The 19,882-nt window shown below is 43.8% G+C and overlaps 1 protein-coding gene across 1 annotated transcript in view; it reads right to left on the reverse strand.

Annotated features, from left to right (window-relative positions):
* Window positions 1-261: 261 nt before the first annotated feature.
* Window positions 262-19,882, reverse strand: part of LOC104028375 (putative cation-transporting ATPase 13A4) — a 42,732-nt gene continuing 23,111 nt past the window's right edge. The window contains exons 14-30 of the mRNA XM_075716037.1: window positions 19,456-19,606; window positions 17,993-18,079; window positions 17,142-17,295; window positions 16,441-16,552; window positions 14,476-14,600; window positions 13,322-13,485; window positions 12,140-12,262; window positions 11,414-11,493; window positions 10,014-10,056; window positions 8,999-9,108; window positions 8,079-8,175; window positions 7,252-7,324; window positions 5,838-6,012; window positions 5,160-5,374; window positions 3,561-3,649; window positions 1,231-1,311; window positions 262-765 (exon numbers count right to left, since the gene is read on the reverse strand). Of these exons, the coding sequence (XP_075572152.1) occupies window positions 544-765; window positions 1,231-1,311; window positions 3,561-3,649; window positions 5,160-5,374; window positions 5,838-6,012; window positions 7,252-7,324; window positions 8,079-8,175; window positions 8,999-9,108; window positions 10,014-10,056; window positions 11,414-11,493; window positions 12,140-12,262; window positions 13,322-13,485; window positions 14,476-14,600; window positions 16,441-16,552; window positions 17,142-17,295; window positions 17,993-18,079; window positions 19,456-19,606 (2,101 nt within the window). The 3' untranslated portion in view covers window positions 262-543. The remainder of the gene's footprint in view (window positions 766-1,230; window positions 1,312-3,560; window positions 3,650-5,159; window positions 5,375-5,837; window positions 6,013-7,251; window positions 7,325-8,078; window positions 8,176-8,998; window positions 9,109-10,013; window positions 10,057-11,413; window positions 11,494-12,139; window positions 12,263-13,321; window positions 13,486-14,475; window positions 14,601-16,440; window positions 16,553-17,141; window positions 17,296-17,992; window positions 18,080-19,455; window positions 19,607-19,882) is intronic.

Genomic DNA, 19,882 nt, shown 5'->3' on the forward strand with positions numbered 1-19,882 from the left:
AGAAAGCCAAGGATTGCCAGAAGGGGGAAAAAACCTCAACAATCGCCAGACACCAGGTAGCAGTATCTGAAACCCTGAGAGCTATACGAATCCCAGGAACTGCCTATGTTCAGCAGTCTTTATCAGGAGTAAGTTCTACTTGTTTTCTCAAAGAGGATCTCCCCAGAGGAGTGCTGGTATCTGAATTAGCTACTTCTCATCTGGAGGAGCCCCCACTTTTATGGACTGCGTAATGCAGTTCAAGAGAGGGATGCAGCAATGGGGTGTTTCAACCATGAATACTTTGCCAATATTCAGCAAGCTGTTCCATTTACAGCCGGCAACCATTCATACATGGGCAAGGGGACAGGAGAAACACTGTTCTGGCTTTATGCTACTGCAGCCAGCTTTTCTGCTTCCAGTTAATTTAAAAATAAGCCAGATCTGGTTAGTCTCAGAATGGAGGGACAGTGATGTGTCAGTCCTTCCTCTTTTCTTATGTCTGAGATAGTCCTTCTACAGCCAACTGCAACTGTCCTGGACATGTGTCCTCTGCAGTTTCCTTCAGAGTGCGTCCTCATTGCTGTCAAATGTTGGATTGCTGTGGCCTCCCATATTTCCCTCTACTGATATTGCCACAGAATCTGAGAAGAAGATTTCATTCAGAGGTGGCCAGGCTGAGTCCTGCTCTAACACTCGCTGCAGCCTCTTGTAATGGCTCTTTGAGTGGTACCGGCAGGTCTTTTTCAGCAGCAGCCATAAAGGTCTGTTCTCGATGACAGCTTCCTGTAAAAGCAAGAGCAAAAGGAATATTCTGGAGGACCTGAACAGCAGTTTTCTCTCTTCATCCTGCTCATTGATATCCCTTAAATAGCCTTTTACTGACCACTTCTCACATCAGCTCCATGAGAGCTCTCCACCAGAAAACTGGGACCAGCTCCTCCTGACAGTCTTCATGATCTGAGTAGAAAACGTCAAAATTCGCCCATATTTCTCTAGCCTGGGGCACGGCCCGATACATCCCATTCACCAGAGGACAGAAAAGATGGTTGGGCCTTGCATTCCCTTATATCTGATTATTCAGATGTGGGGCTTTGAGGAAAGAGAATAAGGGCGAGGTAGCAGCAATGGCTCCTCTTTTACTAGATATTCCTGAGCTGGGCTGAGGAGGAGGCAGAAAGAGTGAGACCTGACCCTTTCGTCTCTCCAGTTAGTGCTAACAGGTACATTCAATGAAGCATGCTCACTCACCTCAACAACAAAGGACACAGCAAGTGTGACTGCAAGCATTATCACCATGGAGATCCGCCACATGGTAGGGGTGCAAACGAGCTGGGAAAAAAGCAGTAGAAGCTGTTGAACAACATGTATGCTCACTAGACATGGGTGGGAGTTTGTGTCATAGAATCATAGAATCATTTAGGTTGGAAAAGACCTTTAAGATCATCAAGTCCAACCATTAACCTAGCACTGCCAAGTCCACCACTAAACCATGTCCCTAAGCACCACATCTACGCATCTTTTAAACACCTCCAGGGATGGTGACTCAACCACTTCCCTGGGCAGCCCTGTCCAATGCTTGACAACCCCTTCTGTGAAGAAATTTTTCCTGATATCCAATCTAAACCTCCCCTGGTGCAACTTGAGGCCCTTTCCTCTCATCCTATTGCTTGTTACTTGGGAGAAGAGACTGACACCCACCTCGCTACAACCTCCTTTCAGGTAGTTTTAGAGAGTGATAAGGTCTCCCCTGAGCCTCCTCTTCTCCAGGCTAACCAACCCCAGTTCCCTCAGCCGATCCTCATAAGACTTGTTCTCTAGACCCTTTGCCAGATTCACATCATCAAAAGCCAGGATCCCATACTGGCTATACACTGCTGATGAGCCAATATTGCTACTTGTCTTGAGGAATTACTGAATAAAGATGCTTTTAAACTCATGATGCAGCAAACTGTCCTCCAGAACTGCAGCAGGAAATCTAAATGCTTCCTTTCTTTCTAATGTAGGAAAGAGTTCAAAGTCTGAGTATTTCAGCTCCAAACCCAGTTCTAGCTTCCCACAGCTGGCAGCACTGGCTTTCTGGCTGTAGCTCAACTTATTTTGGAGATGCAGCTCAGATCCAAAATTTGGATCAGCAGTTTCTCCAGGGCTAGGCTATTGCAGAGTTTATTATTGCCACTCCCTCCTTTTCTCTTCTCAGCAAATCCAGTGCATTCCCTGAAGGCAGCCTGGGAGTTTTGCAGTTCTCCCCAAAGGCATTTTAGCCCCTCACAGCTGCAGCGCTGACAATGTCCTGTGTCACCACAGTCCACAACAGGACTAAAACTTGCTTTAAAGTGCCATCTCGTGGCAGGTTCTTTAACTGGGTCTGCCCGCTGAGCTGCTGCTCTGGAAACAGTTATGGTGAGGCTGCTTTAGCTAGGCTGCTTGGCCTAGCTAATTCAAAACCCAGGTCCATTCCCCTTGTCTGTGTTTCTCTTTCCATGTTTCATTTCCATTTCAAAATCCACTTGCTAACTGTCACGCAAAGATACAGGACTGGAAGCAGCATATTCAAAGCCTCCACGCTTCATCGTTCTGATTATAAATGTACTGAAAAAATAGCTGTGTGTTGCTTTTGTTGTTTTGTTCCTGTGACTCCTACCACAAGGCTACAAGAGTGTCACAGTGGAGCCGGTTAACATCTGCCACCCTCAAGATACTAATTGTCAGGTCCACTGACAACCCTGTCCTATGGCTGATGTAGATCCTATCCTGACCAGCCGGGTTAGCTCAGTTGGTTAGAACATGGTGCTAATAACGCCAAGTTCACAGGTTCAATCTCTGCTTACTGCAGGGTGGGGTTGGGCTTGATGATCTCTCAAGGTCCCTTCCAACCCAAAGCATTCTATGATTCCCTTGCATTTCCCCTAGGATGGATTTGCACAAGGCAACTCCCTGCTTGCATTCTGCAAGACTAAATAAGCCAAGCCCTACTGGTATTTAATAATCAAGGATCAAGATAGATCCTCTATTGCCATGACAGCCCCACTAGTCTTTCTCTACAACTGTTCTAAACGCAAATGCTGCTTTAGGAAACTGTGGGCTGTCTAAAATTTAAACAGGGAGTCTGAAAATACTAGGGACTGAGAACTGATTGCTGCTGTGAGTGCTGACTGGCAGATCTTCTTTACAAGAGGATCTGTGTGCAAAGTAGCACAGCCTGAGAAACACACGTGCATGGTGCTTTAGTTTAAACATGCAGGGCCTAGCCCCTTTCTTCTCCTGGCTTCACAACTATCAAGCCACCAACATACAAGCATGGTAAGCTTAGTGATGTCATCTTCTGTTGCATAGACAATGTGCTGAAACAATCAAAAGTACATGTGTGGCTGTCCAGGTGTCAGAATGCACGGATCTTAGTTTGGAGCTACCATATCTCCAGAAGTTCTTCAGTCCCATCATCTAAAATCCACCTCTTTAAATTTGATTTGTCTTTAGAAGTGCCGTGCAGAAGTCTGTGCCTTTTGTTAAAAACAATCCCAGTGCACTTATAATGGGACTGGCAGTAGGAAGAAAACCCACCTTGCAACAATACTCACATCCATCTTAGAGTAGAGATCATCACTATCAGCAAACATCAAGAAGAGGCAAATGCCCAGCTGCCCTATAAGCACCAGCATGAACACATCTGAAGGGACAAGAACAAGTAAATAAAGCCACAGGTTTATGAGCAAGCTCAGCTGCTTGCCTTTACTACAGAAGATTGTAATCATTTTATGTGTCAAACAGTCAAAAAAAAATCCATGAGACAGGAAGCAGCTTTCAGCAAAAGAAAAATGAACAGAGTAAAACCCCAGCTTTACTCAGTCAAGCAGATATATGTGAGGCTGGGACAAGCCTTGTAGCCACAGATTTAAAATGCCAAAAGAGTATTTTGAACATTCAATCTGACCTCTGACGTCTGAGAAGCCTTCGAGCCTTCCAGTGAGTCTCACTCTGAGCTCAGTTTCTCCTGTCATTCAGAAAAATGTCCAGGATGTGGTCTTGCTCTTGTTGATATGATTACAAACTCTGCCCTCAATTTCAGTGATACTGAGACTTTGCTCTCGATCAGGATCTAAAGAGTCTAAGCAATGGAAATCTATTGCCCTCCCCATCCATAGACAAATGTTCCAATGATGAGTAAATTAATTTTCTCTTCAGCTGGCATGCACCAAACTTCACCCCCAGCCACTCACTCTGGTTTTGCCTGGTTCTGGGACACTGATGACCCACTCTTCTGCTATCTGAGAGGAATGTCCCCTCCTCACTATTATTATACTAGAGCAGCAAAGCCATGAAACCTGCAGCATTAATTTAACTCTTCAGCCAAAAAAGAACTGAACACAGCTTTGCCTGAGAGACAGCTGCAGGATTTGTCCCACAGAGAAAAAGGACAGCTCTCCTATGCCTCACTGCCACTTCCAGAACTGCCACAATCACATGTGCTCATCTTCCCTTCACATGACAGTCTTTCAGAGGCGGAATAGACCTACTAGACCACACTACAGCCCCTTCATGTTATTGCCTCCTTTGATGTTTCCTCTTTAAAGAAGTTACTGGTCATAGAGTTAGCAAATGCTAAACATCTCTGGTTCTGGAATAGGAAACAGGGCTTCTGTAAATGTGCAGATATCATTGTACGTTTTCTGCTCAGATGGGCCCAAAAGAATGCCCTGAACATGAGTTCTCTCAAATACTGCTCAACCAGCATGCTTTGGGGAGACAGGCATAGGGCTCTTCCAGAGTTATTCTAAAGACTAAAGCAAACTGAGACCACCTAATTCTGGCTCTTCTTGGGGTGTCTCATTCAGGCTGCCTAAAGTAACATGATGCTTCTGCCAGCCAGCACCACCTTCCTGCTACTCCTTAAAAGGTTTTATCAAACTCCATTTGTCTGTTTCAGAAATCTGAATGCCAGGGCCAAGTCTTCAGCAGTACAGAAGCACAAAGTGTGGGCCCAGCTGAGAGAGCTACTGGTTACAGGATGCCACTGGCACTAAAACTTCTCAAAAGGTGACCTTTAGTCATTTAGAAATCTAATATTGGGCTCCTGCTTTTTTGGCTGGCATCACTTTGGTCAAGTTTTAATTTTCCCTAGTGAATTGACCTCCTGAGTTGACTTACTCACAGATCCCTCCCTCTCTCCCCATACTTACAGTTTGTGTAGATAGGTTGCCTGAAAGGCTTTCCCTTGGAAAACACTAGTGCTACAATGAGGCAGTTGATGGTACTTAGCAGCCACACTGTGGTGTTTTCATAGCTCTTGTAGCCATTGTCTGTTTGCCCATGGGCTCCATCTGTCATCCCATGGAGCCCCAGGCTGGAAATAGAGGAAGAATTCTCCGTGTGGTTGGTCATTGAGAGGCAGGCACTGAAAAAGAGTGTCACACTCGTCAGCCAACAATCACTGTCCTGGTTATTTCCCCCAGCTTCCACTACTACTATCAGGAATCCTCCCTCACAGCCATGATTTGCTCCTGCTGTCACAAGGATGTAGGTTATTGGCAATGTCCTCGATCTTATCCACTGGGTTGAGCTTGCTGGAGCCTGAACTCAAATCTACTTGGATACCCTGCTCTTCCCTGCAATCAAATACTCCTCTTTGTGCTCAACAGAAGCATTCTCACCACATGCACTGTGCTGCACAGCAGACTTGCTGGAGACCGTAGGGACCTGCAGACAACACTGGTTAATGTGTCTGTACCCTGTGGGGAAGCACGGGGTCTGCCTACAGCTGCTGATCAGGCCTGTAGTTAAGCTGATCAACAGTATCATGCAGACCTGTGCCACTACATCTGCCCTGTGTCACCTAGAGTCCCAAGAAGGGGACCTACCTGTGTATGTCGGTCTTGGAATACCAAGGCTGCTCCTGGACCACCAGAAAACCAAAAATCTGCATGCTGAGGCTGAAGAGGATGTTAAGTACAACAGAGAGCAGCAATGGGGGTGAGATGAGCTGGCTAGGAGGCCTGTAGGGAACCAGCTTTGGATAGGCACCTGTGAAACTCACTGAAACATGCACAGATATGTTTACCAGTGTGTCCAAAATACAAGCAGTGCTGCTAACAGTCAGTAATATACAGCAATGGCCAGCACTTTTACAGTCTGTAATGTTCTTTATAATACATACAAATACTATATCAAGTACAAAATACAGAGTTGTTTTCTTACAAAATCTTATTGGCCATAGAAGAGGTTAATTAATGGCATCTGACTATCATGAGGCATTTTTGGAAAATAAAATGTTGGATTTTTATTTTATTTGGCTACTGTCAGGCCCAAGGATATAAGGATATGCTCAAGCTCTCCTGTTCTCTTTCTGTCACTTGTCAACTGTGCCTTGGGATTTTCTGTTGCCCATGTTCTGTGCATCCTTGTGGACTAAGCACCTAGTGCCCAGTTATTTGAGCTGGTAGAGGACTGCATTAGCTGACCCAATAGGTTTTCCTCTGTTCTTAGGTTTAACAAAATTATCCAGACTTTGAATAAAAGAGCTATACAGAAAGCCTTGATGCAGTGTTCCAAATGGGCTACTTACAGTAAGGGAGCTTTTGGCACCCAGTATTGTGGCTGACCCTTTTAGACTTGATTTAAAGGCCTTTTCCAGTTGTCTGTGTTCCAGCAGGGATGGAAGACAGCTATGTGGTTTTGCTATATGCTTTTCATGCCCCTGCCCTTGCCACTCCTGCTTCTAAACCTCTCCCTGCATTTACTCTAGCTCAACAACCCTGTCTTTCTTTCCCCTCCAGCACTGGTTTCCTCTCTTATTCTTGGTTTACAGCTTCCTGCTGTGTCTGACATCTGTCATTTCTTTCTTCTCTATTTTCACCTCTCTTTCCTCTCGTGCCTGCTGCCTACACAACTTCAAATATGAGTTGGACTCCCAAACAGTCAATCCCTACACTTTTTCATTTGGGCATGGATCCGCAGGTATCTTCTTAATCTGCCTTCCTAAGTCAACAGGAAAAAGCCTGAATAGACTTTCCACTGCATCAGGTCTGGTTTTACTCCCTCTAGAGATAACATCCCAGTTATCAACAATGTTCAGCAAATGCACCACTAAGAACTACCCGTCTTATTTCAGAGCTTTTCTCAAACAAGACACCTCCTCTACTAATCTAAATATCCTGTACTCTATGCAGTCTCTTTTTTCTTCCTTTCTGTACATAGAATTATGCATTTCCAAGGAGGTGAAAAATATTTAAGATCATTCTCTCATTAATATATAGGATGACTTAAGGGACTTACTTGTCAAACCAATTACAGTGGTAATAGCCAGATCTTGGAACAAAAATTGGTAATTCCCAAAAGCGTTTAGTTGCTGAAAAGAGGAACACAAAGAAAAAAAATCACAAATCAGACATTTGCCCTGGGCTTGTTTACATCATCTCCTAAAAGCTGTATTATTTTCATAGAGCTAATGTGCTGCTGTTTGTTCTGAAACACTACTCAGCAGATAAGGGGACCACACAATCCACCACCCTGCCAATAGGTTCATCATCATTGGGCCTGCAGTGAATACTCTCATTTTGTGCATTGTTCAGACTAACGATGCTTCCAGTTTACTCAATGCAATAAAAAAGAAGGCTATTTGGAGAGACGTGCTTTCTCAATGCCGGGTGACTTCTGAATGCAAAGCCCTCCTCTCTATTTGGGAAGAAGCCATGCAAAAGTGGTTTAAGGCTCTCCAGGCGATTTTGCTTACTGTCAAGTTAATTCATGGTTTAAATGCTGAATAAATTGCAACAGCATATGCTTATGCCAGATTCTCCCTTTTCACAGACATATGCCCTCATCCAAAATACTGTTCAGTATCTCAGCCTTCTTTTTACCCAGCTTGGATCTTGAGCCCACTGGCTGAAGATAATGGGAAGAATCTTTCCAGTTTTCAGCTGAGGGTACAGGAGGACCATGTGGTCATGCCACAGAAGTCTGCAGCTCAGATAAAGGTAAAGCTCCATACCCTAGTTTTATTGTGGCTTTTATGCCATGTTTCTCCTACAAGGGAGTCCTCCTACAAGGGAGTCCTCCTACAAGGCTTATCCAGTTCTAGCCAACATGTTCCCAAGACATACCCAGTACAGTAGGAGAACACCAAGGTATTGAATGGTGCTGTACAGTGCCATGTACTTGAACATGCAGAAGGAAGTGACAAGGGCAGCACGGCCTTCCCTGTGTGAAGACATGAATAAAGGACAGCAATTAGGTGATGGGTCTGCTCCTGTTGCCAGTTCTCTCAAAACACTGTTGAAAAACAAGGCATGTGTCACAAGTAGAGAAGTGTCTACCAGTATCTTTCCTGCTGGGAGGTTAAATAAATAAAATCTGGCCTGCATGAAAGTAAAATCTTCACTTGCAGAAATCTTGCTGCAAGCAAAAGGCCTTGATTCCAGTCACCTATGTTCGCAAGACTATAATTTACCCTAGTGAGTTTTCCTGCTGACATTAATAGTGCAGGTAGCAACTCCATATGAGGAAAAATATACAAAGCCAAGCAGCTGCTCAGTGAGTTCAAACTAACAAGTCTCTCCCCCTGCAGTGAACATATAGTATCCAATGAGGGTAATGCACTCTCCCTGGTTATTCATCTGGTCCCGTAAGCAAAATCAGGACCCTGGCATAACAGATGCTAACATTTTGTTTGTGTAGGGTATCAGAGGCACAGCCTAACAGTAGCATACAGGTTAATTTGTGGACATTTGATTCAGCTTTATGGACCATTGTTCATTTTGCTATTTCTTTTGCATTTAAAATACTGCTAATGTCATAAAGCTCAGCTGTAGATGCCCTCCTCCTGTAGTATTGAGGGAGTTAAGGTATCTTAAAGGAATTTCAGATGGGAACTAGACAAATAGTAATTTCAAGGTCAAAGACATTTATTTTTCTCTAGATATGTACATTCTGGCCTGGTGGGAACTGCCAACACTAATATTTGAGAGGAGTGGGAACTGTCTCTGTTATGAAATAGGAAGCAAAAATAAAAATCCATGCTTACCTGATTAGCTCTGGCACACATGCTATGCTGGGGGTTCGGGATGTGAAAGGTGAGGCCACAGACGCCTCCTGCTCCGACAGTGATATCCCTGCATGCGCCACTTTCAAAGCCTGAAAGTCACATTCTTCTTCAGCACTCACAAACCAGGAAGACACAGCAACTGACATGTCAGCCAAGAAGTGACCCCTTATTACAGGATGTGTTCTGTGAACAGCAGTCCCTCTTCACTCCCTGGGTGTGCTCCACCCAAAAGGCTCCTCCAGTGGGATGTGGTTGAGGCATCGGGTCCAGAAGAAGAATGGGGATGACAGCATAGGAAAGTCCATTTTCCACAGACCCCAAAGCCATCCACTACCAGCTGCAGAAGACAGGTTTGTCTCTGCCTCCTTTGTCAGCACTTATTTGCAGTCACACCTTATGCAGAAAGTCTAGGTTTTCTGCTTGCTTCCCCCAGGAGAATCCTTGGGACTCTGTGTTAGGCCAAGTGAGTGCTTCACTGCCTAGGTGGCATTGCTCTCACTGCCACAAGGATGCATGAAGTCATGGAGTGAATTGAACCTGCCCAGAAGGGAGTTATGGGTCCCTCCTGAACATGAACCCTTCCTTTTGGAAAAAAACCTTCTTCTAAAATGTGCATTTACCAAAACCTTGTAGGTCTACAGCTGTTCCCCATGGAAACTCCTCCTCACCCTAATCTTCTCCACCCTCAGACACTGAAGATGTTGACAGAAACCCCAGTGGAGGACTTGGAGAATCCTCTGGTGGTTTTTGCAAAGGAAATGAATCAGTCCTTGAGACCACAAACTGCAACAGTCTCTGCCTAGGACAGCTCTTGCATGGTAAGGACTACACTGTGGGATCAGGCCTGAATCAGTACTGGTGCCAGTACAGTTGCTCTGTGAATAATAAGCAGAGCACTCCCATCTCCAGCATGTGCTCAGTTTGAAATATTCTACTGGCATTGCATTCATTTTTCATTTTTTAAATATGTATATTGTAAAGAATTTTCACTTACCCCGCAGTCATTGGCTCCATCTCCACACATGCCCACAAAGTAACTAAAAAATAAAGTGACCTACAGTTCAGTTCTGGGTAAAGTAAGACCTATGAACAGGAGGGAATCAGAGCCTCCTCCATGCGAGTCATTTATGCAAGTCATGCGAGTTTTTTGTTAAAAGCCCTTCTGGAAAGCTGAAAGACTGAAATACAAGCCCAGGACTCTGGACTGCGCTTGAGTCTTGGGCTTGCACCTCAGATGTGCCTACAGTAAAGAGTTTCTGCTGTGATGGACTGAAAAATACATTAGCATTAAGTTTTATGTTCACTACAACAGACTCAGTCTCCCACCCTCACCAGGTTTAAGGTCAATCATAACAGAGAGAAGGGCTAATGGTGACAGCCCTGCTCAGAAAAGAAGGATTGCAGGCACTGATACTTCATGTTCACTGGGAGTAGACATGAATGGGGACTCTGCTTTGGGGTCCAGTCCTGCCAGAATCTCCTGGGGCAGACAGAGAGTGAGAGAGGCAGCTGGAGTAGAGAGAGAAGGAGAACATGGGCTTAAAAGGATATCTGGAGACAGCTCCCCAGCCTGAGGCTGAAATAACCTTGTGAAATGATGAGCCCTAAAAGTAAATCCTTGTATCTGCAGCATCCAAATGAAATCAGCCTAGTGCTTCAGGAGCTGACTCACTTGTGTCTTGTACTGCTGAGGCCTGGTTTTCAGTGCAGGGGAAGTTCTCACTGGGAGGCACTGATGGTGGTCCAGGGAGGCCAGACAGACGTTGGGGTGCTCACAACTGCTCACACCAGGCTGATAATCTGAAACAGCCTAAAGCTTACCCTGCTCCAGGGCAAGGCCAGGGGCTAGCTAGTTGAGGTGAGGGTGGGGGTCTTCAAAAGACTTGGGAAACAGCTGAATAACAGGCAACAAGACACTTGGGACTCAGGAATATATATACACCTCTGTGACTGTGAGCAGCACAGGGCATACCAATCCAGACTGCCCTGCCATGTTTTCTAACCCATCACACTGAGTCAGCAATAGTGCAGTAAAAAGACTGCTAGCATCAGAGAAGCTGCAGTGCTGGGAGATATTCCTAAAAATCTTGGGTAGACAAGTGCCCCTCCTTCAGGCCCAGAAAGAGAAGTAAGAATGAACCATGATGTGAACAAACGAAACCCAGAATCATGGGAGTGTTAGGTCTTTGATGGGATGCCAAACCAACATCGACTTCAGTGTCTCTTCTTGAACAGGTTTTTGGAATTTAATTGCCAAGCTGTACATCTGTGGAAGTTTCAGTTTTGTACACTTCCAGGAAACACTGTTAGACAAAAGCTAGCTCTTACTAGACTCTTTTGAAGCCTGGAAATTCATCAAACACTCCTAACTCTTAGTGCTCATTATGAACTTACTCCAGCTTTTGAAACTCTTCTACAAGGCTGGATTTCTGACCAGGAGACATTCTAGCAAAAACTGTTCCATTCAGCAGGAGCTGTAAAGAGAAAAAAGGAGGTGATTTTTTTAAGCACTTGAGGTAAGAGTCACAGTGATTTCAGTGATAATCTGGAATAGGAACCACCAAAAATTCACATTTCCAGACCACTGATGCTAGACTCCAAAGCAGGAAAGGCTGATGATCAAAGATAAAAGGTATCTTAATTAATATTTTGAAAAAATAACAATCACAATAAGGACAAGAGGCCTGGTGTGTCATTTGAATTACCTGATGAATACAGATTACCAGGCAGGGATTTAAAAGAGAATTCTTGAGACTATCCTTTCCATAAAACAGACAGGTCATGCTGCATTGCATGCTGTGCAATACTGTGTTTTCTCCTGTTCTCCAAAATATGGCAGAATCACTACTATACAAGGGCCAGGCATATGGGCACAAATGTTTTAAGTCATGTCCTCACACCATGAGGCCGGTCTGCTCCTCTCATATGCAGAAAAAATCCAGGGATTTTCAGATCCTTCCCCATACATTAATATCAGAGATTCATCCAGCCCGTAAGTATTTCAGGGTTAGAATCATTCCCAAAAGATGTTCTGGTACAGATCTCTTCAGCTAATTGTATCAGGACAATCCGAATCTGCTGAATGGCAAGCCTACTCCAGTTAAATAATCCAGATCTTACCTTTGGAAGTAAGTGCCTGAAATGCTGTGCTACAATTTGGTAAGATTTTCCACTCATGGCAAAATGATACTGGCCTGATCCCAATGCCAGCCTGATTCTTCGTTCAGTCTGACTGTCATCCTCCTATAAAACAAGACAGAATGAGTGCTGCACCCAGACCCTCAAAAGCTACTATGTGCATTTACACAAGCACTACTACAGACAAAGAAAAGGACATACCATGGGGAGGGCAGCTGTGAAGACTCTAGGAGACCTGGGTTCAAGGCCCATTGCCTTTGCCTGGATTTGTAAAGGGATTTAGGGTGTAATGCCATTAATTTCAGTATGAACTGGGTGCTTGATATGTCTTAAAAACTGGCCCTCAGCATTACCACATTGATAGAATTTATGCAACAGTGCCAATCTGGTGGGCTGCACTGTGAGTGAGAGGGGTTGGAGAGAGCATATGGGCACCACAGCTAAGCATGCCTTTTTGCAGTGAAATACAGTGAAGATGCTGCTCAGGCTGAGCTCTGGTAGAAAGGAGCCCCTCAATAGCCCCTGCAGAGATTCCCTACCATCTGCCTGACTCTAATACTTCTCAGAGAAGGGTCAGCACCTTCAGACATACTCTTCAGGGAGAGTAACTGGTCTTCGTCTCAGTTCCTTTGTGGAGATGCTTGATGAAATATATTTTTTTAGCATAGCTAGCCTATGTTTCACTATGTATATGCAATTTCTCAACAGTTAATCTGTTTTAATTCTGCAGGTATGGGGAAGTGCTAACTCTACCTGCTTGAACAAGGCTGGTTCATTCAGTGCAGTTCCACAGATTTTAAGTCCACATCTATACTATCAAATTTATCTTGCAGGGGAAGGAAACATGCTTTAAACTGGCATCAGCTAAGCATGAGGGCTACAGACAAATCTTTCCTGGGTTTCTGCAAAGCTGTTCTCAAACTTAGCTAGGCAGTTAGTAGAAACATGTTCACAAGATAATATGCTAGGACGGAAGCTCTAGGGGAGTACATTTTTATAAAGATCCCTTCCTTTTAAACACTTTACTAGCACATAACATTCTGACATGCAGACAATGGTGAATGACTGGTCTCTGTTATACTAGCATAATCCCACTGCATTATTTAAAGCATTCCAGCTTAGTTTGTTTTCCTGCTGCACAACACCTGCTTCTTATATGCTCACCAGGCTTCCATAATCTTCAGTTTTGTTTTCTTCTAGTGGTTTCCAGGTTATAGATGCCGAAAAAGATCCAGGTATTTTGTTTGCTTCCACAAGAATCACTCTGTTTGTTGGAGAAATCATCCCAGCATTTTTGGCAACAGTTACAGCTGTCTGGATGTTGTCACCTAGAAAAATCAAGGGGAGTGTTATCTAAAAATTTCTGCAATGGGGAATTATTTATGGAGGAAACATTAGCCTTTTCCTGAATTCCGTTTTTTCAAATGTATCTGCAAGAATCACTAAGATTTCAGTGTCTGTGCCTAAGAAAGTTTTTGATAAAGATCAAAACTTTGCAGATGAGGTTTGTTTCAATAATTAAACATATTTTCATCTGGAAATGAAATATTTTCATTTTCATCTGGAGATTAAATATTTTCAGATGGGGAATGTGCTCCTAGATTATATGTTTTAGCCAAAACCAATAAGGGATTCACTGCTAAGTTGCTGCTAGTATCACTGATTCTCATCAACTGGCATTAGATGGCTTTGGTGTAGGATGTGTGCTGAAAGGGGTGAAGCCCAAAAAGACAAGATCTGTGTGACTCCTGGAAAAATGACTTTGGACTGTGGAAAAATTGGTGGTTATCCTATCCAAATCCAAACCAGCTCTTCAAGAAAAAAATGGGATAAATAGGGACTGGTAGGCATGAGTTACCAGATGTCACAAGGTTCAGTGATTTGTCCTGCATGGACGGCATCCATGCTCTGTCTCTGCTCATTTATGACAACAGGATTTCATGAGGCCTATAAAGAGGGGATCTTGCACGACATGTCTTTGTGCATGTCATCTGATAAACCTTACCAGGGAGAACAAATGGACTCACTGGAAAGCATCAGAGGAACAGGAAAGCTCTGATCTGTGGTGAAAGTGAGACAGATTAAGAGTTCAGTATCTGACATAGCCCAGTGAAGTTGTCAGGGATATAAGCCTGCATGGTTCAGCTCATGTCATTATTACAACACAGATGCTTCTTGGACTATAACAATCTGAAAGATACAAATGTCTGTGCCTTTCTTCCAGTGGTGGTGACAAAGCAGCAGACTGCTCATTCAAACTTCATTGAACTCCCTGTCTGGGCTAATGGTCACATAAATAATCCACCCTTTTTAGATACCTGTAACCATAACACTCCTGATGCGGGCAGCATTGAGCTCTTCCAGGACAGGCTTTGTCTCCCTCTTTAATCGATTCTCCATTATCAGCAGACCCAGGAATGTCAGATCAGATTCTACCTCCTCCCTAAGAGTGAAGAACAGACAGACAGCTTTAATTCTTCTTTTTGCCTTAGGCCTGTTTTTGCATTGCATTTGCTGATAGCCAGTTATAACTGTTAACCACCCCACCTAACTCAAAAGAATTAAAATAACTTGTTAGTTTTCAGCAGTCCCAGGCTGTTTGTCTTTTGTGGAGCTATTTCAACACCAGCAGGGCTTGTTTCCCACTGGCAGCAAGTGGTGCTGGTTGTGTATGGAGGATCTTCACTTGACTTTTCACCCTTCTATTCTCTTCTTCCCTTGTTCTGAAGAATGAGTTCAGTACATAGCCAGCTTCCAGCTCATGTTTGCTTAATTACCAAATCAAAAAAGAGCCAATTTCAACCTACCTGCTCCACACACCAACATGAAGCCTGATGGATAAGTTGGACTCTTTTCCATTCATGCACCATCCTTAGCCAGCATGAAAAAGCACCCTGAATTTCCTGCAGGATTCCCAAACTGTGGTGGTCTGATTTGCATAATTCATGCACACTTAGTCCTTCTCATTTGAGGACTGTACAACAAAGAAACACACCTTAGTAAATGTATCTGCTACTCTTGACAGTAGGACCTGAGCAAACAGCATGTGGTCCCTCCTACTCTTTTCTTTACATCTGTGCTATTTCTTCTTTTACAGTTGAACACATGTAGTTGAGAACAGAATTTGGTAAATAATCCCACCCCTGTGTCATAAACTAGAGGTCTCTCAGGGAGACAGACTGACTCTGAAGAGTCTGGAAAAAAGAAAAGCTTTCAAACACTGCAGTAAGGAGGAGATGATGCCAAACACTTGCATGGCAGTCAGAGTAGCTGAGTCAGGTGGTATCTGAATAGTCACTGCCTTCACAGTGGATCTTGTGTTTGACCTCCAGTTTTCTTTTTTCTCCTGGCAATATATACATCACGCATGCTATAACTGCACACACAACTGCAGAAGTCTGAGTCATATCACACACATTTTCTTATTGGGTTGGATAGGTCTGTTATGACACCTGTCACAAGAATTAAACAAACCACTTTCACTTTGCCTCAGTGTCACTGGTCCTTTCAGCAAAGCAAAAAGCCCTGTGAAAGAGCAAGTGAGCCCCATCTGGATTAGGACCTGCAGCTAGTAAACAGGACAGCAGATGCTAAGTAACCACAAATGTTTCATAAGTGTTGTTTCTGGAGTATCACAGGCAAAAGCTAGAGGGATTTGGGTAAAAGCAAATGGATTCATCTGTAGGTGTTCTTGTGTGAGGCCCGTGGAAAACTAACACCATGAGCACAGCCAAAGAGTTTGCTAGCTTCTCCAGAAACTAAAGAAAGCTAAAGCTAGAAAGCTAAAGGAGTGGACCAAGACAGCAGCAGAAGATAGTCTGGTGACTTTGACTGGGCTAGAGAACAGGCAGTGTAATAGGGATCATCTGCTGCCTTTGCTTAATCAAGAAGCCAGGATAACAAAAAAAAAAAAAAATAAAAGGAGACTTCTCTTCAGCTGAAAGCCTGGATAAATCTGCAACAAGATTGGTAGAAATGATGGACTGAAGGAGGGGTGTACTAGACTTCAGAGCGTACTAGAGTTATACTTCCTATGTTGATCCACTGTTAAGAAATGTGTAAGGATTCTGGACATGTGCTATAAGCATGGGGTAGTAAAGTGCCCTCTACCCATTCTCAGACAGACCTATACCCAGATTTAAATCAGGTTCCCTCTGGCCTAAATCTAACAAAACTCTGTACTACAGCCCTGCTCTTGGCAGGGGTGTTTTGGTAATGCTACTGTGTGAGGCACCACTAGCCCATGGCTTGATGCGGCTGATAAGAAGCAGTCTATTGCTTACCTTGTTAGATCGGTAGATTGCTTCCCTGCCTGTAGAGATTTACATGCCAGTCCGATGACCCTAAAGCCCTGTGCTGTGTAGAGCAGAAGCTTGCTTTCGAAGTTCGATGGGACTGTACAGAAGAGGAAGAGACAGTTCATCAGGGCATTTGACTGCTTTCTAATAAAAGGAAGCCTTGGAGCAGGGAAGGTTCCTGTCCCAGAGGGCAGGTACACCAATAGGCCAAGGACATCAAGGAAAGCTGCTGAACTGAACTTTGCTCAATAAGAAAATCATTGCCTCTCCTCTGCCACTTTGCACTTAGGATCTAAACTATTCTGCAAAGACTTACCTTCTTCCAGTGTGTCATGAAGGAGCTCTGCTCTTCCAGCTGCCTTCCCAAGGCTTGGAGAAAAAAGAAAACTTTTTCTGGTGTATGTGGGACCAGTAGACAACTTTGTCAAATACCTGTTCTGGCAGAGACTGTACACCTTGTACAAGAGTATGTACTTGCTTTTATCTCTTAGCAGTCCTCCTTTGCTGAGAAGGGCTGTATGAGAACTTAGCCTTAGACTTGAAGCACAACAGAGAGAGTCTAACTTTTCAATCTGAAGTATGAAGTCTTAGACGCAGAAATCTCATTTGGACCTTCCACTTCATTGCACCATCAAAAGTCACTTATATGTATGTGTTTCTAGGAAGCATTTATAAATGTTCATTACCTGTTTCTGCTCTACATAACATGGCTACCATTTCTGGAGCCCCTTTTGTGAAGACCTGTTGTTCCCCACCAATTTCCTGAGCAATGACAGACATTCTCTGCAAGGCTGAAGAAAATGGAAACTGATGTAAAATGGTAACTCCTTCCACTGCGGCCTAGGAGAAAAGCAAGTAGGTTAGATACTGCAGCAAGGATTTTAAACTCAGGCCAAAGGATTTTAGGTCTGTACTTTGGGACATGGTAAGAAGCTAAGCACGTATAATGGGCTGATTTGTCACAGTGGGGCAGAAAGGACTGACATATAAAGAGGAGGTGAAATTTGTATAGAAATACTTTGTTGAAGCAGTAGGAAACATTCACCTGACAGTTTTAGCACACCTTTAGATGTAATTTACTCAAAGGAACTCACTAGTCCTGCTTCTTTAACAAGACTCTGCTAGGTCTTACACTGGTCTTGCAAAGGGAAAATGGATGTCTGAAAGCGCCCCCCTTGGTGTATGTCACCAGTAATGGTCTGACATCCACTACCAGACTCCACTGCAGTTCCAAGTGCTTTTAGAGATCTTGACCATTCACCTGAGTCTGGATTGAGTCTCAAGCCACCAGGACAGGCAAATTCCTGAGCTGGACAATTTGTCATCCAGCATCCCCCTGCTTCTGGTGTGAGCAGCAAGCTCCCCCAGGCATCTTTTTTTAATCAGAGAGAGCAAGGCAATCTCTCTGCAGGCAGTACAAGACAAAGTGTGGAAGAGCTGTCTTGGGCTAGGGCAACCAAGTGTTTCTCTACTGAAAGGTAACTCCTACACTGACAGTTTAACTTGATCATGAATGTGAATCTTGCAAATAGCTTACACTGCTGGCTTTAGGCCCAGGTCTAACAACTGTGGCATGTGCAGATCGTTGACCTTCAGTCTGGTGTCCACTGGAATCATCTATCACCTGTGTATTGAAAGACAAAAATATTTCAGATCACAGCACCAGTAGAGCTGAAAGGAACCTCAAGGAATCATTTAGAGCTCTTCCTTCCCTCAACACAAGGTATCTTATTCATTCCTGATGGGGGGTTGTCTGATCTCACACTAAAAAGCTCCAGTAATGGAAACCCCACTGCCTTGGCAATCAAATCCAGACCTTCACCAACTTCACTAAGATACTGCTGTAGTCTCGCACAGCAAATAGATTATGTCCTCTCACTGACAATAAATCCTTTACTCATTACAACCCACTTAAATATGCAAAAAACTTTAGATATAACATAGAACCATGGGAAAATAATAAGTAAGAGTTTGTATTAATGTAGAAAGCACCACCCTCTGCTCTTGAAGTACTCCACAAATCAGCTGGTTTTTTCAATCATCACAACATGACTATGAGGAACAAAAATATTTTATTCAAAAGGCACATGATTATTCATGTTTCACAGGAATTATTTAAAATGATTATTCCTGTTTAATTTATAACTTTGATGGGTGTCTGCCTAAGGCTGAGATGGCAAAGTGATGACCCTGGGCAAAAACACCCTCTAGCTCCTGTTATTACTGGATAGTTTATTCCTTGAAACTTGGCTGTTTTACATATTTTGCAGATACAAAACAGACAGGTGTTAAGTACGGATGTTGTCACCCATGTAACTAGCTAATCCTGCCCTGAATCTCTTATCTTGCATCAGCAATGGCTTGTGGCTATACCTTCCACCAGGTAATTATGGGCTGTTTTCCTCTTAACCATCTCAGATTTGAAGCCTTTTAGTTTTCATAAATGTTCATTTCCCGCCCCCCGACCCCGCAACTGATCTGAGAGTAAATAGCAACACTGATGGCTGTTTGTAGGTAATGGCACAGAGACTGAAAGCAGAGCTTTCACAGCAGCATGGGATTTCAAATCTGAAGAAGGCAGAAAAATCTCCACATTGACAGAGGTCTAACAAAGGTCAAAATCTTGTATCTAGTTCAAAGCTTGCAGAATTCTGTTACATGCTCTGTAAAACCAGTCTTAATCTGCATATAAGTCACATCTGGGACTTCCCGTTATCTGGCAGCAGCCACAGTCAGAGTTGATACCCCAGTGGGATTTGCATGATATCCACCACTTCCAGTCAAATGAGCTAAGTACCCAAAGTACCCCTAGGTGAAAGCTCTAGGCAGAAACAAGGAATATTTCTGCAAAAGCCTGAGCATGTGGTATCTCTTCTGGGTTTTAGCTGTTTTACTTCTGTGTGGGAAGTGGCTATTTGCATGAGAGGGCTTGGGATATTTCTTCTTTGCGAGAATACCAAAACTCCCCACCACTATTGGCATAACAAAGCACAGCTTTACCCAGTTAGTGGCCTCAAACATTTTCACATCCAGTGGATCTCCTTGGATCTTGCCCTCCCAAACAATTAGTGAATGACAGACTGCCATTGCTCTGAACACTGGTCCCCAAGGCAGGCTGCGGTCTGCAGGGAATCTGTGAATGTCCTGGAAGCTAACGCAAAAGAGAACATAAAAAATATCATCAGAGAACACCGAACAACATGTGACTAAGAAAAAAAAAATCCTAAGTCAGGGGGCTGTTAAAGCCCTATCCTGTGGTCAAACCACAAGCTCGTCTCTAGGAACTTGTCCTCCCCCATGAGCTATTTCTCACACACCTGTTAAGGGCTGGGACACCCATGCTCAGAATAGGTGTATTCTGCATAGTTAAGGAGTCCATTGGGATGGACAGAGGAACAGATTATTATAGAATATCTTCCTTGTGGCT

Source organism: Pelecanus crispus, chromosome 9 (genome assembly GCF_030463565.1).
Source record: "Pelecanus crispus isolate bPelCri1 chromosome 9, bPelCri1.pri, whole genome shotgun sequence".
Taxonomy (NCBI): domain Eukaryota; kingdom Metazoa; phylum Chordata; class Aves; order Pelecaniformes; family Pelecanidae; genus Pelecanus; species Pelecanus crispus.